The sequence below is a fragment of the Aythya ferina genome (assembly GCF_964211825.1).
Source record: "Aythya ferina genome assembly, chromosome: 17".
NCBI classification, from domain to species: Eukaryota; Metazoa; Chordata; class Aves; order Anseriformes; family Anatidae; genus Aythya; species Aythya ferina.
In genome coordinates this window covers 7,101,728-7,127,208 of record NC_140316.1, presented here as the reverse complement: position 1 = coordinate 7,127,208, position 25,481 = coordinate 7,101,728, and the positions used below count along the sequence as shown (strand labels likewise).

Genomic DNA, 25,481 nt, shown 5'->3' with positions numbered 1-25,481 from the left:
CTGTGCATGAGTGGATTTTGGTGTTCATCTACCAGCATGGACTATCATATCGTATTATATATCAGATCAGATAAACTTAGCCTGTGATCAAAAAATGAGTGTTCCTGGATGTTTGTACACTCCAGGGATGTTTATGAAATCTTGGAAACACAGGTGACAGTAAGTGATATTATCTATGTGCCTTGTTGAAACTTCCTGTCAATTTGTAAGAAATGTATTGAAGGAAAAAAAAAAAAAAAGATTTTAGGCATCATGCAACTTCTCTTTCCCAATAGTTTTTGGAATTGAGGCGAGTCTAGTTTCAAGGTAGAAGTGATAACTAGGTAGACCATGGTTAAATCAAGTGTTTATGACTGAGATACACATTTGCTTGTATCACTCCCACAAAACGAGTGTCTTTTACTAAAAGTATCCTGGGATGTGCACTGTGCTCCTTTTTCCTGAGCTGTTACTGATGAGGATGTGTTCAGTGGAACTAAGACAATGATTGTTAACAATGTAGTCATTGTGTTCCTGGAAGAATGCGTTTGGTTTGTGGCCAGACCTGTACACTTTGTTTCTCTGAACTGTGACTTCCCATTCTTGGCATTCCATGATGGGTGTCAGTGGCAGGCTGCAGTTTAAATGCACTCTGCAGAGCATTTTAGGAAACTTACATGTAGATACAAGTTCATGTATGGAGCAGCATCAGCCAGTTTGCTGGAAATTCTTGTCCCTTTAAACCTAGGACCAGCTGAGCTCTTTCTTGATCAAGGGAGATCTGAGAAAAAAGCAAATAAAATTATTGCAAAGCAAAATAAGCTTATTGAAACTTTACACTCGCTACAGTTAGTCTGATGTACAACACAGAAAGCATGTGCTCTGAAACTGGGCTGTTTTCTGGGAAATGACTGTTGGACAAACACACATTCTGAAACAAGCTTAACTGCTGCTGGGCTGCTTCTAATAGTTCACCGTATAGAAGTCATACTTTCCTTCCTGAATCTGTGAGACGTAGTCAGAAAACTTCCCAGTTATTTATAACCTATTTTACATGACTTCCCTTCTGGAGACCTCAGCTACTACCACAGCTAAAACCACTTCTGCTTTAAACAACTCTTATAAATGCATTTGAATTATTTACTGGATTGTTTTGTTTTGTTTTAACGTATCACCACAAAGGACTGATTTATAAAACTAAGCAGGACTAAGGCTTGCTCTTGCATTCTTTAATTTTTAAAGCATATTACCCTATGCTCTAGTGTTTACATCTTATTGGACATACCTGTACACAGGGCACACTCATCTGCCTCCTGCTTTGATTCCACGTTCTACTGCTTATGCTGCATTGAGGCTCTCTGTGTGTCTGCGTGGTTCATACTGTAAACCAGATCAGACGCTGCAGGCCATTCAGTGTGTCTAAATGTTCAGGTACAAGAAAAGACTTCTTCCTGCTTGTCTCCCACCCCTTTGAATGTAACTGCCCCTTCTGCTTCTGAGCAGAGCCATAATGTCTTGATGTAAGCTGCCAGGTATAACGCAGGGTGCGGAGAACAGGACGTGTCACTTCAACTGGTTCCAGTGGATTTGAAAGGGAGCTCTAGTGCTTCAAGGCAATCCAGAGCATACCTGAGGGAGTTCATCTCCTTCATCTGTTCTGTGGCCTAATCATACCACAGTTTCCACAGGCTCATCCAGCCTCTGGCAAGGGCTACAGGAAAGTGCCGAAACCAAGCTGCAAGAGACAAGGGGCATATGCAATTCTCTGCACTGTTCTTCAGTTTCTCCAGCAGCTTATTGATTCTCCTGGATGAACAGCTCTTATTGCTTAAAGCACCTGTGTGAAAGTACTCTCTCAAACAACTGCTTGTGTGCTAAGCTAGGCAACAGGTTTAGAAAAGAAATTTCCAGACGGGTTTTAAAAAAACTTTATTAAAAATATAATTTAAAAACTTCATTTAGAAAATAGAGCATCTGTACAATGGTGCTTTAAAAGTCCATATAAGTTGACTAAGTAGAAAAATAATGCTCTCCTGTTGGCGTCACCATGAATGGAGAGGGACCAAGCTGGATGACTCTTGACTGTTGCTGGGAGACAAGTTTCAGCAGCACTGAGGAGGTGGCAGGGCAAGAGCAGAGGTGCTGCGGGTGGTACAAATGCTCGCCCTCATCACATGTTTTGCTAGTGAGGCTGCCAGGAGTGGAAGTCTCTGCTACAGCGAGAGATCTGCACACTCATTTCTTTCTGTCTTGCAAATGAAAGTTGTGACAGGCTTTAAAACTGCTTACTTGGCTCAGTTTCAATGCTAATAGCACAGTAGTGAAATTGCAGTGAGTGCTGGTCTACAGATAATATTCCCATGTCTTCATGGTGAGAAATAGCTGTGCTAGTAGTGCACTGGAAAGGTGATGATAGACTGCATCAGCTGGATTACAGAGGTGTGCTTTACCCTTTGGTATGTCAGAACTGAAGGGGATTAGGAAGCTCAGTTACTTTATGGCTTGTTTTCTCTGGTAGTGAAAAATGATGGAGCACAGTGCCTTGAAACTTACTGAGGAAAGAAGAACCACTCACCGTGTCTCTAGCCAGGCCATTCTTGGTTGCTTTTTGAAAGCTCTAAGTTGGTCTAGCTAGAAATAACTACAGCTCATGCTAAAGCCAGCATCTGGTCTAGCTAGTCTGTGTGGTTCTGAAATGTGAGCGCTACATCTTGTCTGGTACCTATAAGCATTTCCCCTGTAACAGCTCTGTGGTTGGGGTGCTATTTCTGACAACAGAACAAATGCATCCAGGAACTGGTAGCTGAGGTAAAGGAGTCATTAATGAAAGTAGAAAATTTAGGCAAATTATGTAAATTGAATATGGTTAAAAAAAAGATACCCCCTCCAAATGAGCAAATATATATATATATATATATATTCTGTATACAGATGAAGCTTATTTGTTTGTGTACTAGGAATACTATGGGCCATGTGGGAGCTGAGAACAAACATGTGGAAGGGGAGGGCTCTGCTAGTGCTCTCTGACATTGTCTCTGTCTCTTAAATAGCTGTAGTATTTCATCCTTGTAATCTTCAGGGAACAGTTGAGACTAGTTGTGGTAAACAAGGAGTTGGAGCATCTTCTTAGGCCATGGGAGAAGAGTGTTTTGAGACTGTTTGACAGCACAGCACCACTTCTCAACAGTCTTGGTGTTTGCCTGGCCAGGCAAAGCTCATGGCTACAAAAGAAGTCTTCAGATTATTTATCCTTTGCATTTTAAAGTTATAAAGCTTCCAAAAACAGCACATTTTTTTCCACTGCTATCCTCATCTGCCTTCCCAAACAAGTTATTTTCTGCAGGCATTGAGGAGGAAGAACTGGCGCAGACTGGGCCTCCCCTTACCACAGGCAGAGGTGCCTTTGGGAAGCTAAGCTGAGGCCTGTCCCTCCCAGGAGCACCAAATTCACATTGCCCCATGGGAGGCTTATTCTCATGGTCACCAGTACACAAAGTTGAATGGAGCTTCAGCACAGTTGCTCAGAGCTCACGGCATCCATCGCTTCCTCAAGGCAGAGTATGCATAGCAGCAGGCTTGTGTTATGGTGCACTGATTTCATCTGCCACCTTTGGGAAAAGTAGGGGCTCCTCTGGATGGGAAAACTAAAAGGGTTGTGTGGCAGTTTGCTCTCTTCCCATTCCAAACCCACTCTCAAAGTCTGGATGCATACAATTTTATAATCCTGATCCCACAGACACTTCTTATAATCCTTATAACCAAAATAGTTACTTCATATTGCTGAGCTCCAGTAATAGGAAGCTTAGCGTAGCAACAGCCTGAAAGAAACCAACTCTACTCTCCAGCAGGAACGGAAGATACAGCTGGGTCATTTCGCAGTGTTCCCAGTGAGTTTTGGACCAAGTTTCCTTTTGCACCTTCTATTATCTTAGTCTGAATAGCTGATCTGCTCAAGAGATATATTGTTCCATATATTGTGTAAGTAATGGAGTGTGTAGCTCTAAACAAGGCTGGCTGACCTGTCCTTGTATTGCCTGAGGGTGACTTGCAGTCTCCTGGCGCTAGGTGTAATCACAAGTTTGCCCACACTTTGGGAGGCATCCTGATGGGAACAGGCAATATTGGCATGTCCAAGCCAAAGCATGTTCTCAAAGTAGTTATCTCCTGTGGGTTTGACTACAATAGAACTGTGGTGGGATTTCTTGCTAATAACCAGCCGATTTCCCCATCTTCCTTTTATCAGAGTAAGCAGAGATGCATTTTCCTTCCTTTGAAATTCCCTGCACAACGTTCAATGCAAATTCATCTTTCCTTTCTTTGTGTCCTCTTCTCAGCAGGCCATTCCTAACATCCTGTGGGGAGTAGAGCAGAGAAAATGGAGTGAATGGGCATAGGCCTGAGGTCTTTGTTCTGCCAGGTGTGGAAATAAAGAATATGTTTACAGGGTCAGGTTGAGGAAGATTCAAGCAAGAAGGAGGTTAGCTAGAAGCAAAATACTGATTACTGAGGAGCGTTACAGAAGCTAGCTACTTCCCATCAGATGGAGAAGACAAGAGGATCCAAACGAGGCCACTCACCTCACTGAAGCGTTCCTCAAATGAGATGTTGCCATTGCTAATATGCATGATGGGAGATGAAATGGCATCTTCCAAGTCGTAGCCAAACCACAGCTTGTTTATAATAGCCTGCAGTGAACAAATCCCACACTCACTGGAGATACTGAATAAAAACCTGGGTCACATGTTGCCTTCTTCCAAACTGGTATAAATCCAGACCAAATCCTGCCAGAAGGATTGTGCAAACCTGGACTATAAGAAGTCCCTCTAGCCCAAGTATCCTTTCTTCATGATGACCAACAGTAGAAAAAGCAGGTGGGACTGACCATGGCTGGAATGGCTGAAAGAGGTGGTGGCTGCTGTGGGTTCTTCCACCTTCTCCATTCCTGGTCCCTTCTGACTGAAGTACAATGCAACAGCAGAGCTAAACCTACCCCTCCCTTTGCCACAGAAATGCTAAAAGCAAGAAGGCGAGGGTAGAATGAGTCTGCAGCAGGCTCTTTTCACTGTTACCTTCTACTTAGCAGTACTAACAGCAGCAAACTGATTTATTTCATTAAGTTATGTGTGTGTTCTGCTTGCTTGTTGAAAGCTATCACTGTGCAGTACCTGTTCACTCACCATAGCAGTGGCGCTGATAATCCGGGCCCCACCTGCTCCTCCAATCACCAGCATGTCTCCCGTCTTGGAGATGAGAATAGATGGCACCATTGCTGAGGGAGGCCTCTCTCCTAGAGCAGAAGCAGAAAGTCTTATTCTTCCCATGTGGCTGGTAAGAGCACTGGAGGGACACACAGGTTTATCTACCTCATTCTTCTTGCATTCCCCATGGAAAACCATGCTGCTGTTCATTCCTCAAGAAATCCATGTTTTCCCAAAATGTAAATTCCTTGTGCTGAGACTCCAGCTCACAAGAAACTGCCCCTTTATGGTGCAGGCTAAATAGGAAACACCTATTGGTGCACCCTGCAGCATACGCAGGAGTTGCTGCAGCTCATCTGACCCAGATAAGGAACAATTAGCAGCAATTATCCATTGCAGTACTGATGTCCTTTTTATTTGCAAACCCAAGGGAGCTTCCATCGGGGACAGCTTATTTCACAAAGCACTGCCTCTGTACTATGCTACAGAAAACTCAGTGTAAGCCTTTCCTGACTGTGCATGTAACTGCAGGTGTTTTCATAGAGAGGCCTAAAAATCAGCAAGTTTGTCTTAACAGTGGTTTCTTTATTTGTTCCGTACTTTCCCTGTCCATCCATGAACAGCTTCTGCAATTTTTTTTTAAATCTCTGCTTTCCATCATCAGAAGCCAAAACTCACATTTTCATGTAACTGCATGAATAGACACAGACACACTACAGGACTTTATCCTTTGTTAGTATGAAACAATTTTGCTAACATACTAACTTAGGGAAAAAATAAAAAAAGTACCTCCAGTGTTTAGATAGTCCCTGCCCAGTTTCCTGCCCTGATTATCCATCTTCTGGCTTTGTGTTTTATGTTGAAGTTCAGAATGCTCACCTGGCTTAATGCTTCTGTTCACTATGCAGAAATCAGCAAGTTCATTATTTAAAATGATCCCAGTTTGGTTAGAATACACAAAGGAGCCAAACCTGCAGGGAGGAAGGAAGTAGCCTTTCAGTGACCAGTGCTCACTCATTGTGGATGATACTAGCCAAACGTGACACCCTCTGGTGTTACCCCTCCTTTCTGCCAGGCTGCAGCCACCTTAATTAAGGTGTTCAAAATGTATTTGTGCTGCTGTGCTGCAGCCAGAGATGTGGGGATTTGCCCAACCCACAGAGTTTGGCAAGTTACATGTTTGTCAATTGTGATGTTGCCTTGGGCTGATTCTGAAAGACCTTCGCTGTCACATGAAAAAAGCATTCACAAGCAAGAAACTGTCTAAAGCAGTGAAGCCCAAGGGTTGGTGGGGTTTGTTTTGTTTTTCTGTTAAGCAGCCCTTGCAGATACCCTGTGAGCCTGATACAAGACCTATGTTACTCAGGTAAAAACCAGGCCCTTGGCTACTCACGGGTAGTTGATGGTACTGGTGGCAGACACAGCACTGCCATCTGCAGCGAGCACAGAGATGTGGCTTGTGCCCATACTTTTATATCTGTGGTTGTAGATGGACTCCCACAAGTTGTAATAGCTGAGTGGATGGTCACCAGAAGCATTTATTTTCCTTCTGACGTGGTGAGCAGTCTCATCAGACAGCAGGGTCGCCACAGGCACCTGCAATCACAGCAAGGACATTGAGCCAGTATCACAAAAGCACAAGCATGTCTGTCTTTGGACACACAGGAGCCTGGCGGATTCAGCTCCAAGGTCAAAGCTCTGAGGCCTACACTGGCAGTGTTTAGCTCTAGTTTGAATTCTCAGGCCAGTCTCATCACAGAAATTGAAATAAACTCAGTACTAAGGCACCTCATCACTAACGTGACCATGTGCACATTCTTTATCAGGCAAGTGAGCACCAGCCTACCATGGAACAGAAACTGCATCCAAAGCAAACAGCCTAACCCTACCTCTGCCTTGTTATCATGGTTTTGGCTAGGATAGAGTTAACTTCCTTCATACAGGCTCATATGATGATGTGTTTTGGATTTTTGATGAAAACTGTTGATAGCACACCATTGTTTTAGTCGTTACATAGTGCTTACACAAAGTCAAGGACTTTTCTGCTTCTCCTGCTGCCCTGCCAGCAGCAGGCTGGGAGGGACACAGCCAGCACAGCTGGCCCAAACTACTCAAAGGAATATTCCATACCATATGATGTCGTGCTCAGCAATAAAAGCTGGGGAAAAGAAGAATGAAGTATGTGTGGGGACACACTCAGCATGATGGCGTTTGCCTTCCTAAGAAACCATTACATGTGATGAGCCCTGCTTTCCTGGAAGTGGCTGAACAGCTGTCTGCTAATGGGAAGTGGTAAATGAATTCCTTGTTTCGCTTTGCTTGCACACACAACTTTCACTTTACTTAGGAAACTGTTTTACCTCAACCCATGAGTCGTTTCACTTTTACCTGATTCTCTCCCTTATCCCACTTGTGGAAAGTGAGTGCATGCCTCTGTGGTACTTAGCTGCTGGCAGGAATCAAACCACAACACTTGGCCAGCTGAACAATGTTACTTGACTAACAGTTCTAAGGAATTTCTTTCCTTCTGTGACTGTGAAGCATGAGGGTGTCGGAGCATCACTTGTTTCTGTAGCATTGTGCTGGCAGGCACGATAGTCTGGACAATAGGTAGCTTTCCTGACAGCTTACCACATAGGGTAAAATGAGTTTGTGACAGTGCAGATTTTGAAAACAAACAAACAAGCAAACAAACAAACAAAAGTGTAGAAGACTGCTCCTCTGTCAAGCAGTGCAGAAGAGGCTGCCAGTGCTGTGCGTGTCTGTGGCTACTTCGTACTCCTGTGCACTTTACCAGCTCACCTGAGCATCAGAGAAGGCTGGGTCATTCATATGGGGTCTCAGCATATTGCTGAACTTCAAGGTCTCTGCAATGATGTGGTAGGTTTCTTCCTTAACCTTGGGTGTTGCCAGTGATGCTTTACTAAATTTGTACTCTAAAGAGGAGGATGAATTCATTTGGTTAACAGATGCACAGTAATGTTTCTTCAGGAATTTTGTAAAATGTTTAAATGAACCTTGTTTTCCCATCCTAGTTCTTACCAAGTGTCCCCTAAACGTTAGCAGGATGTGGGCAGAAATAACTGAGTCCTACTTTCCACTGTGACTTCAATTCTTCTTGAAGTCCTGAGAAATCGGGTATCCTTTTAGCCTTTGTAGCAGCTATGGTGATGCTGACACACTATAAGAATGAGCTAGCTCATCATCCTGCTGCATAGCATGATCATACTGCTTCTTTGGGGCCCTCTGTTGCTCACCAACACCCTTTCTGCCTAATATTTATTTACTGCTCCAAATCAATGCTCTTTGCAAACCTCTTGCAGCTCCTTTTCTCTTAAGAATTTACCTTCCAGTATCTTGAGGATAAACAGGAGCACAGCACCTCCCATGGGCGGTCGAGGAGAAAACACCGTGGTGTTATTGTTCAGGGTAATGTTCAGAGCTGAAGACACTTCTGCTTTGTATGCCTTAAGGTCCTCCATTGAGAGAACAGACCCTTCAGTGGAAAACCAGAGGAACAGCTGGCGTTAGCATGTTAACAGAGACTTTTGGTAGGTACTATGGGGATACTATCAGGGCCTTGGTAAGATTTCTAAAGAGCCATCCCTGTATATTCTGAGTTTCTTCCACCAAGCACAACAATGTCTTCACATGTCCTCAGCTACTGCCAGACCCCAGGACATCACAAAGCCTAAGGGAACTGGAGAAGCCACTGCATGCACACTATGGGTAAGTGCGTGGCTCTCTAATACCTTCTTCTGGGCCTGAATTACAACAGCTAGGGGAAGGTGGCCCCTTCCCATGCCAGGTATCACTTGGAGAAGTGACAAGTAAATGGCATGTGTTAGCTATCCCCAATAACTCCTCATCGTTAGACAATTGCTGGGGCCTGTCAGTTCTTATTAAATACAGCTGTTACCTACCAGCCTTCTTGAGGTCCTCCACCAGGGCCTGTCCTATCTGTCCCTCATAAAATGCTGTAGCTCCATTTTCTGCCACAGCTCTCAGCGTCTGCTGCAATGCTGGCCACCTGAAGGTCTCTCCATGGTTCAAAAACCTTTGACCATCACATATCAATGGGCTGTTAAAGGAGAACATCCATCAGTTTACAGCATGTGCTTATTCTCTTTCCTATCCAAGGCTGATTTGGTTTATGTATTTTGCATACTTTCCAAGATAGTGCTATTCTGTCTATATGGAGAAAAATGCTTCTCAACTGATTCCTACCCACAACACCAGGCACGTTTTACCCTAGACAAAGTTTCCTCCATGGGACTAACACTTTGACCCTGGCTTCTCCAAATGAGTGCCTGCTGCAGGACCCTGCTGTCAGGGAACAATTTCCATACAGATGGAGGCAGGCCACATCCATCCAGCTCCTCCTCATGAGGAGATTTGCTTAGCAGAAAGTTTTGCAATGCCAAGCCCCTCTAAATTGGAAATCAAAAATGTAAAAAAAAAGTTGTTGACAGTAAAAGATTTCCAAAAGAACATTTCAATTATTCTCTCTCTCTCCATAGCAATTATTTACTGGGCAGCTGCTGCAGCAGCAGCCTGCTTTGTGTCTGAGCTGGGGGAACAGTGGTCCTTACACTTGAGTTTAATTCAGGAGACTTACCACAGGTTTCGTCCGTGTTCGGAGAACCGTGGGTGACGGATCATTTTGTCCATAAGTAAGGAAATAGCAAGTGGCTCTGAAAGGAGCTTGATGGTTGGTTCAAACAGAGCTTTCCATGGCAAGCGGCCGTATCGTTTATGGGCTTCTTCATACCCACGAATTTCTCCCGGTACAGCAATCCATTGGGAACCTGAAGAGCAGAACTGCAGCGTCATACCCAGTAAGTCACTGGCCTGTTGGTTTCACCTCTCTAAATCCATGTCAGTGGAAGTGTGGATATATAGAGGCAGAACTAAGTCTGCTAAAAGTCCTTATCTCAACCTGTGAGTTTTTTCTTTCTTTCCAGCATACTTTCTTCTTCCCCTTTTCTTCTAAGGAGGGGGAGTGAGAGAGTGGTTGTGGTAGAGTTCAGCTGCCCAGCAAGGTAAAACCACCAACAACTGCTGGGAAACGAGTGTTTTGGGAAACCTGATCTTGGAATGTAAACTTCCTGTGAAATGTAATTACGTAGTGATTTCTCCTCATGATCTGCTCCCCACTCCCTCGGTGGTGCCTGGATGCCAATTTTACTACTAAACAGGAATTTTATGGACTTAATTTTTTGTGTTTTTCAAAAATCAGTCCAGGAAGAACACAGGTAACTGAACAGGACTTCAGACAAACAGCAAGGTCCCCAGTTCCCCCACCCTGAGTTTTGTGCCCCCACCACACACTATGAGGGCACACAGACCTGTTTCTTACCGATGGGAAAAGAACAGCCAGAAAACAAATCACGATGAAACCCTTGTGGGACTGTTTCACGGGCATTGATCACCTCAACTGTTCCTAGAAAAAGAGAAGGGAGAAATGCGTAACAGACTCTTCCTGAAGGCAGGTGAACCTCATGTGTTGGGTCAGCTCAGCAGACTGACCAGTGCCTGCCTAGAGGCACCAAAGGTACAGGGACAAGGCCAGTGCCTGTGTCCAAGCAGCTGGGCCACGCTGCTTCACAGCTGACTTGCAGTTTCCTGCACTTCTTGTACAGGTGGGATGTGTCAGAGACAAAACATGAGCCTGGTGGTTGGCTATTTTCCAAGAGATGGCGAGTTAAGGTTATCATGTTTGTAACCTCTATGTATCAGGAAACTTGAAAAAAGAAACACTCAATATATTCTTGTATTTCGCGTCTAACTGTTCCTCCTCCTCTGCCTTTTATCTCTCCTTTTGTGTCTCAGGCCACAGAGCCAGCTGTGCTGCAGGAATCCATGGTGCTACTTGTACCAAGCACATGAGCCATGCATGGCCATGCAAGGCTCTGTGCAGCAGCATAATTCAGGCAGCAGAAGAGAAGGGTTGTTGATAGGAGGAGAAATTACGTGGCTCTGCCAAAAGGGAAAAAAAAAAAAAAAAGAATAAAAGGTGCTTTGCCAAATTACGCTATTGCTTAAGATAAACCCAAGAATTTCTACTCATGACTTTGTGATACTATTTGGAAGGGTTTTTAGAACTATGATATTGTTACTGTGCCCATTGTTGATTTGGCTATCAACATCTATAAGCTCTGGGGGCTTGTAGTAGCCAAGGCCGTTTAAAAACAACAACAACAAAACATTAAAAACATAAAACCAGGAACATAATAGCACTAGGGGTTAAGGCAAACATGGAAAGGCTTCCAGCAGACCTTGCAAATTGCTAGATTTTGATTTTCAAAAGGAAGATGCATCTCACAGGGCAGGAAGCCTCAGTGCTGCTGTGGGAAGTCCAACCCAACACCCCACAGTGATGGCAGTGTGAGGAGCTCCCCCCCCAGCAGTCGGTGCTGCCTGAGCTGCTGGTGCGGGACAAAGCTCTGAAATCCCAGCCAAGGGCTGAGCTGAGGCAACAACAGCCCCAGGCTGCTGCCTGCTCTGCCAGCACATGCACCTTTCCCTGCTCCCACCTGCCTCCATGGCAGTGCTCCCCCCAAGTGGCAGCTCGGACAGCACCGTTCACACTTTGCTGCACTGGTCAGCTGTATGACACTGAAATATAATTTCTTTGCGAGGTGAAGAAGGGACAAAGGGACAAAGTCATTCCCCACCACTGCATGTTCTCGCTGTGAACAGCTGCACTCTTCAGTCTTGCTCTGCTTATGGAAAGCTCTCAGGATAGCTCCTGTAATCAGGGCTTTGGGTTAAGAGCGAAAGCACATTTTGTGTGGTTTTCAATGGAGCTTTTATATAAATATATATAAAAAAATCTCTCAGAGAACATGAAGGATTCTGACATGGCAGCTAGGTGTCTGCAGAAGACGAGGCACCATGGAGCGCCCAGGGCTGGCCCATACCTGTGCTGGCATTATAGATAGTAAATACGACCCCGCCACCCAGGCCTGAACTCTGAGGGTTCATCACCGACGTGCAGATCAAACCAGCGATGGCAGCGTCCACAGCTGTGCCTCCACTTTTCAGGATGTCCCTGTGGTAGAAAGGGAGGAAAAAAAGACAACTGACACGAGCAGCCAGTGTTTGGAGAAAGCTGTTGGTATCTACATGGGGTTGGAGAGCGTGGAAAAGAGCATTCCACTGTGGGAGCGGGAAAGAAAACTCAGTGGGAAGGAACAGAGCATCTCCAGGAGGGAAAGGCAGCTGGGGCCACAGCTGCATGAGGCTGGTCTGCCTATGGGCAAGGAGTCATGGGACAGAGGGAACTGCATCCACTCCCAAATGCTCTCGACAGAAGGGGACAGGAAGGAGCTCCCAGACATGGGAGGACACACACTGCAGGGGGAAGAGCCTTGCACATGCTGGGAGCCAAACAACGCATTTCTGGCAGCACGTCTACCGTCCCCACTAAAAAGGCATACACTGGTCAACAGGCCAGGGGCTCAGAAGCAGGAGTGATGGGTCTGTGTGAAGGAAACTCCTGAGACTCAACATCTCAGCACAAAACTGAAGCCCTACTTCATTGCTCCCACGATGTGTCTTGGGCTTATGGGATATCAGTACAAAAATCCTCTTTCCCTCCCCACAGATCCACAAATCAAAAACCAAAAACAAACAAACAAATTTAAAAAAACAACAGCAACAACAACAACAACAACAACAAAAAAACACCAAACAAGCAGAAAAAAAAGTTTCTGCCTAGGCACAGCCACCCCAAAGAACACCCACGGGATTAAGGCAGCCTCATGCAGTTGTTCCTGCTAGAGAAACGTGTCTCAACAAACTGTCCTTCAAGAACAACCATTAAAAAAAAATCTTTTCCTTGCAGTGGAAATGGGGTGGGGTGGGGTTTCCTCATGCAGCCTGCCAGTAGCCAGCCCTGCTAGGAAGGTTTCTGACTGCTCAGGTTGAAGCATTGCTTTGACAAATCCAGAAGGGAAAGTGGAATAGTTCATTAAGCGGAGAGTAACTGCTCCCAGAGGCTGTGACAAGAACACAGAGCACACACAGGCACTGCTGTTTATTTTACAGCCATTGATGTCTTTGGGACCTGCAGGCACTGCGAACAGGATGCTGCCCACAGACACACTGATTGTGCCTTTCCTTTGTTTAAGTACCCTTGGAACGGCTGCCTGCGAGGAAATGGCATGGGGACAAATGGGAAGAAATGAAACTGTAGGGAACCACGGGGCTTTCTGTTTGTGGTTCTGAACAGCTTTCAACCTCCTAGCAGCAAGAGGCTCCCTGGCTGTCGCCCTGAAAATGGTGACTGAGGCTCAGGGCTATGCCGCAGAAGGCCCTGGAAGCGTGTTAGAAAGCTGGGGAAAGAGTGGAGAGGAGAAGGACCACTACACCGGCCCAGGACAGTGTTCCCCAGAGCCCACAGGTTATGCCCATATGCCTGCTACACTGCTACTCCAAAGGGTGGCAACAATTAATATATTCATTTAATATTTGTGCACCTAGATGGCCTGTTTCCAGCCTCTAGATTATGCTAAAATCATGAGGTGTTCCCAAATACTTGTTTAGTGTGGGCTAAATACCCTTTAACTACGGCAAATGTAGTGCCATATGGACAAGGCATTACAAACCAGAGAGTTTCTTAACATGAGCTTATCCGTGCTCCTTTCCTCCAACATTCCCACTCAGAAACAGAGCCAGAATAACACAAGCTAGGTAAACTCCAGCTTGCAGCTGTGCCTTTGGCTCTCACTGAGATCAGTGAGGACAGAAGAGGTGCCAGTCTCAGCAGAAAAGGTTTGTCTGGCTGCTAAAGTAGCAGGTTTTCAAGTAGCTAAGACCTGGACTGTAACTGCCATTGATGAAAGGGACACAAAATCCCCCAGAGCATCAAGGAGCAAGTGAGAGAAGACATTCATTGGCCAGTGGACTTCAGCAGCACTGCCAGCATGGACACGTCCTGCCTGGCATGGCCCAGTGCTTATTTGTTAGCTCTCAATTGCTCCATCCTGCCAGCTGACCCAATAGTTTTCAGATGGGTCGTGCCCAGGATGTAGCTTTGTGAGTGCCTCAGCATGACAGAAAGCCAGAGGTGGTCTTTATTGTTCCTGTCTGTGCCTCGCGCAGCGGGGCCCTGATTCTTGGCTGTGACTCCTTGGTGTTACTGCAACACAGAGCAGAAACAACGCCAGCAGGCAACACAGGGACACCTTTTCACAGAAAAGCAAAGCATGTTTTGCTTTGTTCTTGGTCACTACCTCTCACTAAGCACACTCTGCAATATAAACATGATGACAAGAAAACCAGAATTTCCAGACGATCTGAAAGTTCCTGTCTACTGCAGAGCAGCTGTTTGTCGCTGTCACCTCTGGTAGCAGATACCACATCTAACCACGTGCACTCAGGCCTGTTTCTTGCCCGAGGGAAGGAGGGCTTTCCAGGTGAGGTGCCTGCTGCATTTCAGCGAGCCCCATGGGACGGAGAGCTGCGGCTTCCCACCTGCTAGCACCGAGTGCAGCACCTGAGAACAGCTCAGTATGGGATGGGCTGTGTGATGCTGGGCTTGCTCCTTTGCCAGCAAGCCCTGTTTCCCATAGAAAGCTGAGATTTCTTCCCCAAACTAGGCATTATATCGGCTCCCCAGTCTAGCAGGAAGCACCAGGTTGCACAGACGCTTCTGGGAGAGCTCAAACACCACTGATGTTTCCCAGACTCTGGGGAGATGCACATGCCTGACGAGTTTGTCACTGACATCTCAGCACACCTGGGTCCCACAGCACAGAAGAGAGAAGGAAAAAGAAGCCTAACAGTCAGGCATTTAGCTCAAGATCAGAAGCCACTGATCCCAGCAAGGGTAAAGCCAAATCCTGGTCACAGTTATTAACAAGACTTCTTTTGAGCTGCTTTGCTTTTCTACCTGTGAAGCCTGGTATGTGTTCCCATGATCAAAGCAGAGTCCAGGGCCCATAGCCACACTTTGCTACCTGCGGACTGGACCCCAGTCTCAGCAGCTTCCCATTCCCTCTCCAGCCTCTCTGATGACTGAAAGACAAGGAAAAATGTTCTCTGAGCTGGCTCTTGGCATGTCACACTCAGCTTCCCATGTCTGCATTCAGCCAGAGTTTTGCCACTTACTTGGAAGTGATGCCTGGGGAATTTAGGGCCATTATGTCTTTCTCAGCCTGCCAGAGTGGTGAAGTACCCCCTGTCCCATTCAGTTGCTTCCTTCATTTGGATCACTGCTACAAGTCGTTTAATTGTAATGCAAAACCCCAGAGAGACACATAACCCTTCAAGCAAAGTCTGGTACCTTATCAGGTATCTCTAGAGACATCTTAGCACTACAGCTGACAAGATCTGATAACAATGCATTTTGTCCAATATCCTTCCTGCCACATAGTTTCAGCTTTAGGGTTTGGCCATTAACTGTGTTTTCCTAAAGATAGGAGCAGAAATGGTGCGTCCTTAAAGAAGAGGATGTTAACAACCAAGTCCAGCTCCAGCAGCACTGAAACAATGCTTCACCTGCCCAGGAAGGGTGAACACTGGTACTTTCCTCACACCCCCCCTCACAAGAAAGATGAGCATTGCTGGGCTGTAGACCAAGTCTGCAGTTCTGCTCAGCTAGAAGGAGCCCTGATGCCATATTAAATGCACTTTAAATGCTTAAGTTTTAAATTATATATATATTTTTCTCTCTACTAAAAAAAGCTGGGGGCTGGGATGAGACCACCCATTAATTGCATCAGAGGTGCCTGCCTAAGATTTATGAAGAGCAAAAGCAACAGCTGTTTCTATTAAAAAGGGGTCAGCTGCCAATTTAAAGTGATTAAAACACAAGAAGAAGAGAAAGCAAATCCTTTGGGATATAAAGATTTTTCAAAAATGCTGCTGGGCCATCACTGAACAGGGTTTTTGCAGCAGATCCTCTTCCTTGAATAGTGTCCCAGGGAAAAAAAAATTCTGACTGTTAAGTTCTCACCCTCCCACCGCGTGGCCCCCCAGGCGGGTCTCTGTTCCAGAGGATGCCAGTTCCCAGGGTTCGTACTAGGCTGCGCTGGAGGAGTGGGACCTGAGGTGGCTGCTGGGCCAGGTCAGGTCAGCTCGCCTCTCTGCAGCAAATACTACTGCTGGGAATGAGCACTTTTCCTGAATTTCTCCGTGTTCTCATGCTGGCTCTTGCTTCTGCCATTTGGGAAACAAATGGATGCAGAGCAGTGGCTGGCAGAGTTCAAACGGCGCCTTGACAGGGTATATAAAGCTTTTTGCATGGTTGATGGAAAATGCCTCCTCCATTGCCAGGTAGGAATAAGAGGCTCAGAGCTAGAGGTGAAGGTGGCTTTGGGTATGGCTTGCTGCCAGGGCAGTTGCCTCCTGCCTCCTCATGGCTTCTTGACATGAGGACAAATTACTGAGGCACGCTCACCAGTTGCATAATATTGCTTTCGGTCTCCAATCTCTAGCAGTAAAACCATCTGCAGCAAAGGGCCCGACCTCATTCAGCACTGCGATTCATGAGCCAATAGCAAGTCTGGCACAGGACCTGCCAACAAGGATGATGACGCTGGAGGCTTCCCAAGATTGCTCACTTTCTGCACGGAGCCAAAAGGGTTGCATAAAGATTTCAGAAAGCCCAACCTTACATAGCCCTGGGATATACAAACACCATCTCCAGAGATAGAAAACCCAAACCTGAAGATGACAGCTGAGCACAAATTAAGAAAAAGCAGCAAACGGGAGCGGGGAATCTGTTCCCTGCTCTCCTTCTTGTACCAATGAATTAGAGTGGCAAGGTTCCTCAAGCATCTTGAGGTGTCTTCCCCAACCCATCATCCCACTCATTAAAAGACACTATTGCTCTTAGAGCAAGAGGTTCAGTTCTCGGTAAACTCAATTAAAAGCTCTGTAAAAAGAGCACAAAAATTCCATATTAAATGGCAGACCCTTAAGCCAATGCAGAGCATGTGATGCCCCCAAAATCTCATTACTGCTAATGACAACTCACAGCAAATTGGACAGCAGAAAATGTTGGGTTTCGTTTTTTGTAAAGGAAATAAGATTTTGATTAAATTAAAAAAAATGGAAGTAGGTTAGAGATTATGTGCTGCTTTTAACTTGCAAAACTTCAGACACTGTACCAGTGTGATTGGTTTTGTGTTTGCCCTGCACTGGAAGTTCTCTGAGCATCCCCCACATGGATTTCCGGGAGCTGGGGGGGATTTGCAGGGTGAAAGAGGTGGCTGGGGCCAGCCTGGGGGGATGGCAGAGAGAGGGTCTGCAGGCTCTGTGCAGGAAAGCAGGGACAAAGCAGCACTGTTGAATCTTTCTCTACTTTTGCCTTTAGGGACTGGTTGAAATTATTCCTGCTCTCATCAGTGGGGCAGGCAGGCTGACAGGTTCAATTATGACATGTGGTTTTCATTTGACTAAAGCTTTACCATATCCAAGCCACAAAGCCTGATTTTTTTCCCATGGTGCTGTGGAGGCTGCTCTTTTCCTTTATGTATGTCTCCGCTAAAAGCATTCAGTAATTACCAAAAATGAGATTGAGGAAATGTGTTGTTTTGCTTATTTTACTTATTTTTAAACTCCTCTACAAAGTTTGTTAGAAAGCTCTGGAGTGTGCACATATAAAGGCAGCAGCGGTCTGTTTCCAGTTCAAACAATTCACTCTAATTTGACAAAGGTGGTTGCCTTGAGAAAAAAAAAAAAAAAAAAAAAAAAAACTTCATAGTTTTTATTTTAGATATATGTGGGTGTATTATATGCATATAATGTGTATATATGTATGTGGTCAACAATGAAATACCCAGCTTTGGTAGATTAATTCTCCTGTGATTTCTCAGCAGTTATAGTGAAAATGAGCCTGTTCCATCCTGGACCTGCAGGGGTTATGCACAGCTTCCCCCCCTCCAAAAAAACAAAACAAAACAAAACAGCTGCTTATCATGATTTTGGGTCCCAGAAAAAAAAAATAGGGAAATGATTATTACCCTTGGTAGTCAGTGCTCCTCAGACAAGACCAACAAAGAGAGATGCCATGTACTGCCTCAAACATAGAGGATACGGGAGAGGAGTGCGGTGGCTGAGCTGCAGAGACAGGACTGGGGTGGAAGAGAGCCTGTAGGGTTGAAAAATTTGGGAACAGGGCTAAGTGGGGTAGGTGTACAAGTTGGTAGGATGAGAAGAGCAAAAACAGTGACTGCATGGGCTCCAACACCAGCTCAGGGAGAGGGGTACATGTGTGAAGGAGCAGCCACAGAGCTGGGCGTGAGGCAATTAGGCAGAAGAGAGCAGCAGCACAGGTAGCAAAGGGCGCAGCATGGACTCAGGAATGGCTGTACAGGTCCCTGTTGTGCCAGCAGGAATCTCAACAATTATGATTGTTAACCTAACTCCCCAGCTGTTACTTCAGTCCAAGTCCAAAGAGACAGTGTAAAAACTTGTAAATGTTTGCATAATTGCAGAAAGAGTGAAAACCTAAATACAGTTCTTAGTAAGAAAAAACCCTAATTGATTATTTTTATATGCTTCCTCCCTCATGATTTTGAGAGTTTACATATTTCTAAACAGAAGAGTCAACAGCGCTGTTTTAGTCTCAGAAGCACTCGACTGACTGTCTGGGCAGTGTCTGGGAAGGCGCTGGGGCTGAGCACAGAGGGATGCGTGGCTTTGCCCAACTCTCTGTTGCTGAAGTTAACGGGGAAATGAAGTGGGAGCACCCAGGTGGCAATAGAAGGGCCCAGTGGCTAAGAAATATAGGCTCTGAGAAACTAGATTTTATTGCTTCTGCTGCGACAGAATTCCTGTGTGAGGCTAAAATCTTGTTCAGCCAAGATTAAGGAGGAGGACACTCTGTGCTCCTCATCGGGTGCTCCCATGCAGACCCACGGGGCAGGCCTACAGAAGCCCTCGCCCCACAGCCACAGGGGACATCACTGACAGATATACGCCGAGCACCGTGTGCTGCTCTGAAAGGCAGAAACCATGGTCAAAGCAACTCTCATGTAGCATCCATGCAGTGTTATTTCTCTGAATAACATTTCTCTATACAGCTGTATTTCTCTATACAGCTGAGATAACATCATTTTCTCCCCCACTGCTGTGAGAATTAATTTAGTGGTGATTATCGTGAGATAGCTGAGACATAAAGATATAACACCACAGAAAGGCCTGGGGGAAAATGAACAAGACCACACACCGTATAGAGCATGCAGTACGCTTCCCCCAAAGAAAAGATGTCCTTTCCTTGTAAGCTACCACTGTGGGCCAGTGGGGACAAAGAAAGAAATAGGACAGTGACAAAGAAAAGTGCAGATGTTAGCCAAATCACAAGCTCTGCTGCAGACAAACATGTATGAACCATTTTCTTTTTATTATGGTCCATTGAAGGAACAACAACAGGGAGAAGAGCACATAAATCTGGTTTATTCCAAGCATATGGACACCATTAAATGAGCACAAAGGTTCCAAAGAAAGTCCGAATGTGCGAAGCAGGGGCACAGCAGTGTAAAAGCAGAGTAGAGCTAACCAGCAAGCAGAAGATGTGTCTAGAGCCAAGGTGAAGGAGAAGAATGGTCTTGGCTGAGGAAATCCAGAGCACTTGGCAGGACAGGTAGAGAGCTCATCTATTTGGAGCAGCAGGATGTGATGTTCAGGCTGGGGAGAAGGGGAAAAACTCTGTGATGGGAAGCTGGGGCAAGGAGAGAATTTTGAGGGGATCACTGGAAAACTATCTGTAGAGAAGCTAAGGTGGTCTGTCAGACCAGAGGGATTCCACAGACCTTTCCAGCACAAGTGCGGAAGGTGCAGCTACAGTGATGGTTGAGGCTACAGAAGCAGGTGGAGCTTCCTGCAGAGAGATGGGAAGGAGACAGACGACTGCCCAGCAGCAGTAGCCAGGTAGCCACAGCATCTCAGATGTTGACTTGATTACACATTTCTGTGGCTCTCATTTCAGTGCCCTCCAGCTGATTCCACACTACTTCAAGTTAAAAACTGCAATAGCTACAAACTGCTGCAATTTCTCCAGCAGATTCTTTGAGTAGTCTGATAGTTTTCTCTATTTTTACTACTATTGATTTAAAAGATCCTTCTTTTTTTCCTCTGAGAAACTGATTTGTGGTGTAGCATAAAAAAATCTCATTTCTTGACACCCATACAGCCACAATACACAGCTACTCACAACTTCTGTGTCAGCATGTCACTGCACAAACCACACATGGAACACGGCAAGTATGGTGCAAAGACACGGGCTCTTGTCTCACTCCTCCAGCCTCAAGGCAGAGCACACATCTCCAGCATCCATGTAGCCTGTGAAGGTTTACGTTCCTTCCTTCTACTTTCATGTGTGCAAGTGTTAAAGAATTGAAGCAACAGCACTAGTAAAATAATAAAGTAAGAGTTAAAATGTTTGAGAGAAAAGTTGTTATAAAAGTTGTTAAACAGAAGTGTTGGAACCTGGGCAGCTGGAGGATTTTCTTACGCCTATATCTTTCCTTCCAAGCAATGTAAGTATGTCTTTTGTACTTATGCTGTCTCGGCTGACTTTCAATTAAACCTACTCTTTGCTTTCCAATACAGTGTATTTCCTGATAGCAGATATACCTGCTGCAGGCTTTGGTCCAGAAATGCACACCCTAAGGGCTGGGCTGCCCATTCCCCTTTACTCACTCAGTGTGCCTGCTTTCCTTGCCTCTGCTGAAGCCTGGCTGCAGCTCTCTGTGAGCTCCTCTCACTTCTTCCTTAGATGATTTCCAACTTACCACCATGAAGTAATCAGTTAATTTCCTGCTTCCCCTGTTAAAAACAACCTTGCATCTGTATACTATAAATATTTGTACCTTCCCAAAGGCCACTTATGTGACTTTAGATATTTAAGATAAGCATCAGCTGCAGACGCAGGTCTCCATCTGCTCCCTGAGGTGCTCCACTGCCAACAGAAAGCACCCAGGGAGCAGCACTGCTCCTCAGCCCCACGGGTAGGGATGGAGCAGAAACCCAGTTCGCTCCCATATTTAGCATGTGTGCCTGTCTGCCAGTCCGAGCCCACAACGTACGCAAGGGGCAAAGTGACAAACGGAGAGGTCTGTGTACATACCGGCCGATGTTAGAGCAGGTCTCGGTGTCAGCAGCCACGGCACCGTGCAGGTAGTGCTGAGAACCACACCTGGGTTGCGTCAGGATGACCACGAGCACAACCACCACGGCCAGCACCCCGAGGGTCAGCAGCACCAGGCAACAGATCCTTCCTGTGGACATGTCTGTTCGTAGGCTGCCGGAGGCAGCTGGGATGCTTTCACTCCTTTTGCAAAGGCGCCTGCTTTGCTCAGGGTGGAAGTAGAGCTGCTCTGGGCGGGAGGTCTCACTGAAGTGGGCTCTGCCCCCTGTGACTGAGAATTATACTTTTTAAGATTAAAAAACAATAAAAAGGAAATGGTGTACTTCTGTCCTGCTCTGACATGTGAGAGTCTTTTCACTCCCTTTTATAAACTAAACTTCTTCTGGCAAATCCCCCTGCTTTTTTTTTTTTTTTTTTTTTAGTCCCTGATGACTCTGATGAAAATTTTTAACACATTCACTGCTGGAGCACTTCAGAGTGAAATCTCCACACTGCTTATTGGCTTCAGGCAGCCTTCCTGCCTTCATATTCTTGCCACAGAGAGCAAACCACAATGCAAAGGTAGCCTGAATGGTGAATCACCGCATCAATCATACATTGCACCTGGGGGATTTTCTTTCTGATAGATTACCCAAAGAAGTAAAAGCTAAGCACATATGAAATACAAAGCTCAAAGCTTCATATTTGCTCTTACTTTACCTTATAGTTTACTAAGCCTTGCTTAATGACTTTTTTAAAATCAGTAAATCTCGCCAGTGTCCACACCATGCATCTTCTGTAAAAGAGCATAACAAAGTTGCTTTAATAAAACAGTAGGTTTCTGCAATTCTGCAAAACATTACAGCCAAAAGCTCTGAGGTCCAGCATGTGTCAGTCAGCAACCAGAGCACCTGGGAAGAGAACGGCCACTGAGTCAGGCAGACCTAATTCCTAGCAGAGCCCTGATGAGCAGCATGGGCTGCACAGCACAAGAGGCCCCAGCTGGTTCTTAGTTTCACAGTTCTCCTTCTTGCACTAAAAAAGTTTGAAATATGGCTCCATATCTGCCTGCTGTCTTTATAAAGGTTGTTACCTGTGATCATTTTCCACCTATATTAGTGGGAAGGGGAGATTAATTTGGGCAGATTTACACGTGTATTTCAGTACAGACTTTGAACTTGAAGTCACTAAAATGCATCTCATAGCTAAATACTATTTCAGGTATCAAATATACTATACTATATAAAATACTATTTCATGATATCTCAATAAATGGATTTGATGGACAACATTTTTTTTTTTGCTGTATCTTCCCGTAAGGTTATATGGGGAAAGAGAGAATAGTCCAAAAAAAATACATGGTTTTGTCCAAGATAAACCACAGTCCCTGCAGAATCGTTTCTTGGTCTCCACATCTCTGTCTTGGCAAATACAGGCATGTCCAACAGCTCTAATGTGACTCTTCATTTCACCCCATTGCAAAACATCACTGATCTCATAATATTTCTCAGTCGCTGCATGGCTTTCATGTTTCATTTTTTCAGAAATTATTCTAAGAGACTTAAAGAATCATCAGTTATGGTGGTTTTTCATAGCAGGGCTGGAAACCCTAGCCACTCAGTACCAAGAGACTCAAGTGGATTTTGCCCATTTGCTTTCATCAAACACTATGGAGAAATTAACTCCAGACTAATTCTCCAGATTTCTTTCAAATTTGGTTTTCAGCTCAGCAGATCAAACATCTGTATCTGGAAACCAACCCTTGTGCTGCCAAGGAGGAGACCTGGAAGTGGCAAGAAAGGGAACAGAGATTGTTATTCCCAGACCACTTCTGCAAATGGCAAGATGTCTTTGCAATCTACCCCAACAGATGCCTCCTCTAGGCGATCCCATTAGTCCTTACATACATGAATGAAGAATGAGCCTCCTTCTCTCTTCCAGTGCATAACCTTTACATTCTTACTGGTGCAATACTCAACTTCAGCCTTATTACGCTGCAATGTCTGCACCAACCCTCCCATCTGAGGCACAGCTTAGCTGTTCACATGCGGTGGCTCAGGACTGCGACCTCTATTTATTTATTTGTTTCTTAATACTTTCACATTTATTGTCATTGCCTGGGAGCTCAGTTTGCCTTGGCACAAATCTCCACACACAGTACTGCACTGACTTTCTGGTCCTCCTCTGCCTGCGTGAAGGGCTTTCTATACTGCATGAAAAAGAGCTCAGGTATTTATGGACCCTTAGATACCAAGATACACTTGCAGAGATTTACAACAGCACTTCCGTGTCTAGTTGTCAGTGCAAGGAAAAGTATGCAGGCCAATAGAGTTCCATTTTCATGAGAAAATACTAAAGAATTCAAGATTGGAGCATATAAAATCTAGTGAAAACTCTGGGAGATACCATCAAAGGCATAAGAACAGTATGTAATAACACCCAGTAATATTAATTGATTAATATTACACTGTAAAAGCCTATTATAATAAACGTATTATGAATAGATTGTGATAAATATTATAGATTACACAATAAATAATAGTTAATATATTATTAATCTATATTAAATTGCTAAGCATATTTTGGTATTATAAAGTTATAGCAACTTATTAATATAATTTAATGGTTAACATATAATATTGAATTATATTTACGAAATTCAATAATCTAGATCTCATATCCTACTGCATATTTTAATTAGAACTGCAGTCATTAACAAAGTCACCATTTCCTAACTAACAAACAGGCACAGTATTTTTACATTGTCCTTTATACTGTTTGGGGTTCTGTTAGATCTTTTTCCAGTTCCTCAACTGAGACCAAACTTCAAAGTAATTCACCACCTGAAGGACAGGCATTGATAAGGGTAACGCGACAGTTACCTTACCGGTGGCAATCAACCCCGAATGGGCGGCGAGCCTCAGACTTGAAGGGCATCAGCACAGAGTTGAAGAGATGGGAAGAAGTTCCCTTGCAGGTAGGTTCCTGTGGAGGTTCTCACTGTGCACATGTCCGATTGAATCATACAGTGACCGAAGGGACGGGGCCAGCCTCCGGAGGCAGCAGCAGCCGCTCCTTCAGCCTCGCTGGAGACAGCGTGAGCTTTGCTGTTTGCTTTGGCAGCAGAGCGTTGCGCTGAGCCAGTGTAATTTCACCTGGAGTTCCAACATGCTCCTGACACACTGAGCTACCATCTGCAGAGCCCGCTCCTCCAACAGTGAAGCTGTTTTCAGATGACAACTGGAAAAGAAAGGCTGGTTGCTGGTTGCAAGCCAGCCCTCATAACCAGCCCAGGATCCTAGGCATGAAGAGACAATCCCAAAGGTCACCAGCATCTACACATGCTCTACACATACTTCTTATTCAGTAAAAGAAAGTTGGAGATGCAAATTAAGGAGATGCCTTCTGAGAACTCTGAGATCACATTGCTGAAGCAGGATTCATGGCAGTACAGGGCCAGACTAAAGAGAACAAGGTTGCTGCCTAGTTTGCACAAAAGGGTAGCTACGTCTGTGGCATGAATGGCATTTCGGGCACTGTTTTCTCCATGCCTCCTTGTCTTCAGTGTAGTTTTCCATTGACAACAGGAGGAAAAGAACATGACTGGACAGAAGGCCAGGCATTTCTACTTAGCAAAGAAAAGCTGACCAAGATGCTGGTTCTCAATTTATCACTCTTCATCTCTCCCTTTTTTTTTAAAAATAAACTAAAGAACCCTAAACACATACCAAACTCATACTGTGTTCTCATGCTAGCATCCTAACCATCCTCCTTTGCCTTTTGTCTTTGCACTATTCAAATTACATTGCAACATACTCTAAAAGATGCCTCTTTCTGCTGGTGTTTGTTTGTGGAGCATTGTCTGCTATCACTGTGCTCTTTCTGTAATAAATAACAATTTCTCAACTCTAAATTAAGTTTAAATGGTTGGACAAGAGTCTAGGAAAGTTTCCAAGAGCGTGCAGCCAAAGCCAAACTGAACGCACTTCATACACAGTTTGTCTCCTCCTCCAATCATGCTTATTTATACCCCAACAACGTCAGTTGTCTCTATATGATAATCAAATTATAGAAATACAGGCAACATGCTGGGAATTTATTGTTCAAATCTTCTAACAGACCTAAAGAAGGATGCAGACCACAGATGTTGGTGGTCATCATGGTATTTGTCTCAGTACAATTTTTCAGAAACTGGGAAATCCCAACCTTTGTGTGTTTCATTC

At 44.9% G+C, this 25,481-nt stretch overlaps 1 protein-coding gene across 3 annotated transcripts; it reads right to left on the bottom strand.

Moving 5' to 3' along the window:
• Window positions 1–330: 330 nt before the first annotated feature.
• Window positions 331–24,361, bottom strand: GGT5 (gamma-glutamyltransferase 5). 3 transcript variants are annotated; one of them, XM_084538923.1, is made up of 14 exons: window positions 24,146–24,361; window positions 21,979–22,054; window positions 21,259–21,550; window positions 12,101–12,231; window positions 10,526–10,620; window positions 9,796–9,998; window positions 9,101–9,258; window positions 8,524–8,673; window positions 7,980–8,113; window positions 6,571–6,773; window positions 6,057–6,148; window positions 5,157–5,266; window positions 4,557–4,664; window positions 1,893–4,331 (listed from the first exon to the last, which is right to left on the bottom strand). In XM_084538923.1, exons 3-14 carry the CDS (start codon window positions 21,417–21,419, stop codon window positions 4,185–4,187), a joined length of 1,692 nt encoding a protein of 563 aa, XP_084395049.1. In that variant the 5' UTR covers window positions 21,420–21,550; window positions 21,979–22,054; window positions 24,146–24,361; the 3' UTR covers window positions 1,893–4,184. The 3 variants fall into 3 exon arrangements, with proteins under 3 accessions (XP_084395051.1, XP_084395049.1, XP_084395050.1); XM_084538924.1 differs by lacking the exons at window positions 21,979–22,054; window positions 24,146–24,361 and having other exon boundaries at window positions 9,796–9,985; window positions 10,537–10,620; window positions 21,259–21,631; XM_084538925.1 differs by lacking the exons at window positions 1,893–4,331; window positions 4,557–4,664; window positions 21,979–22,054; window positions 24,146–24,361 and adding an exon at window positions 331–760 and having other exon boundaries at window positions 9,796–9,985; window positions 10,537–10,620; window positions 21,259–21,631.
• Between the last annotated feature and the right edge of the window lie 1,120 nt (window positions 24,362–25,481).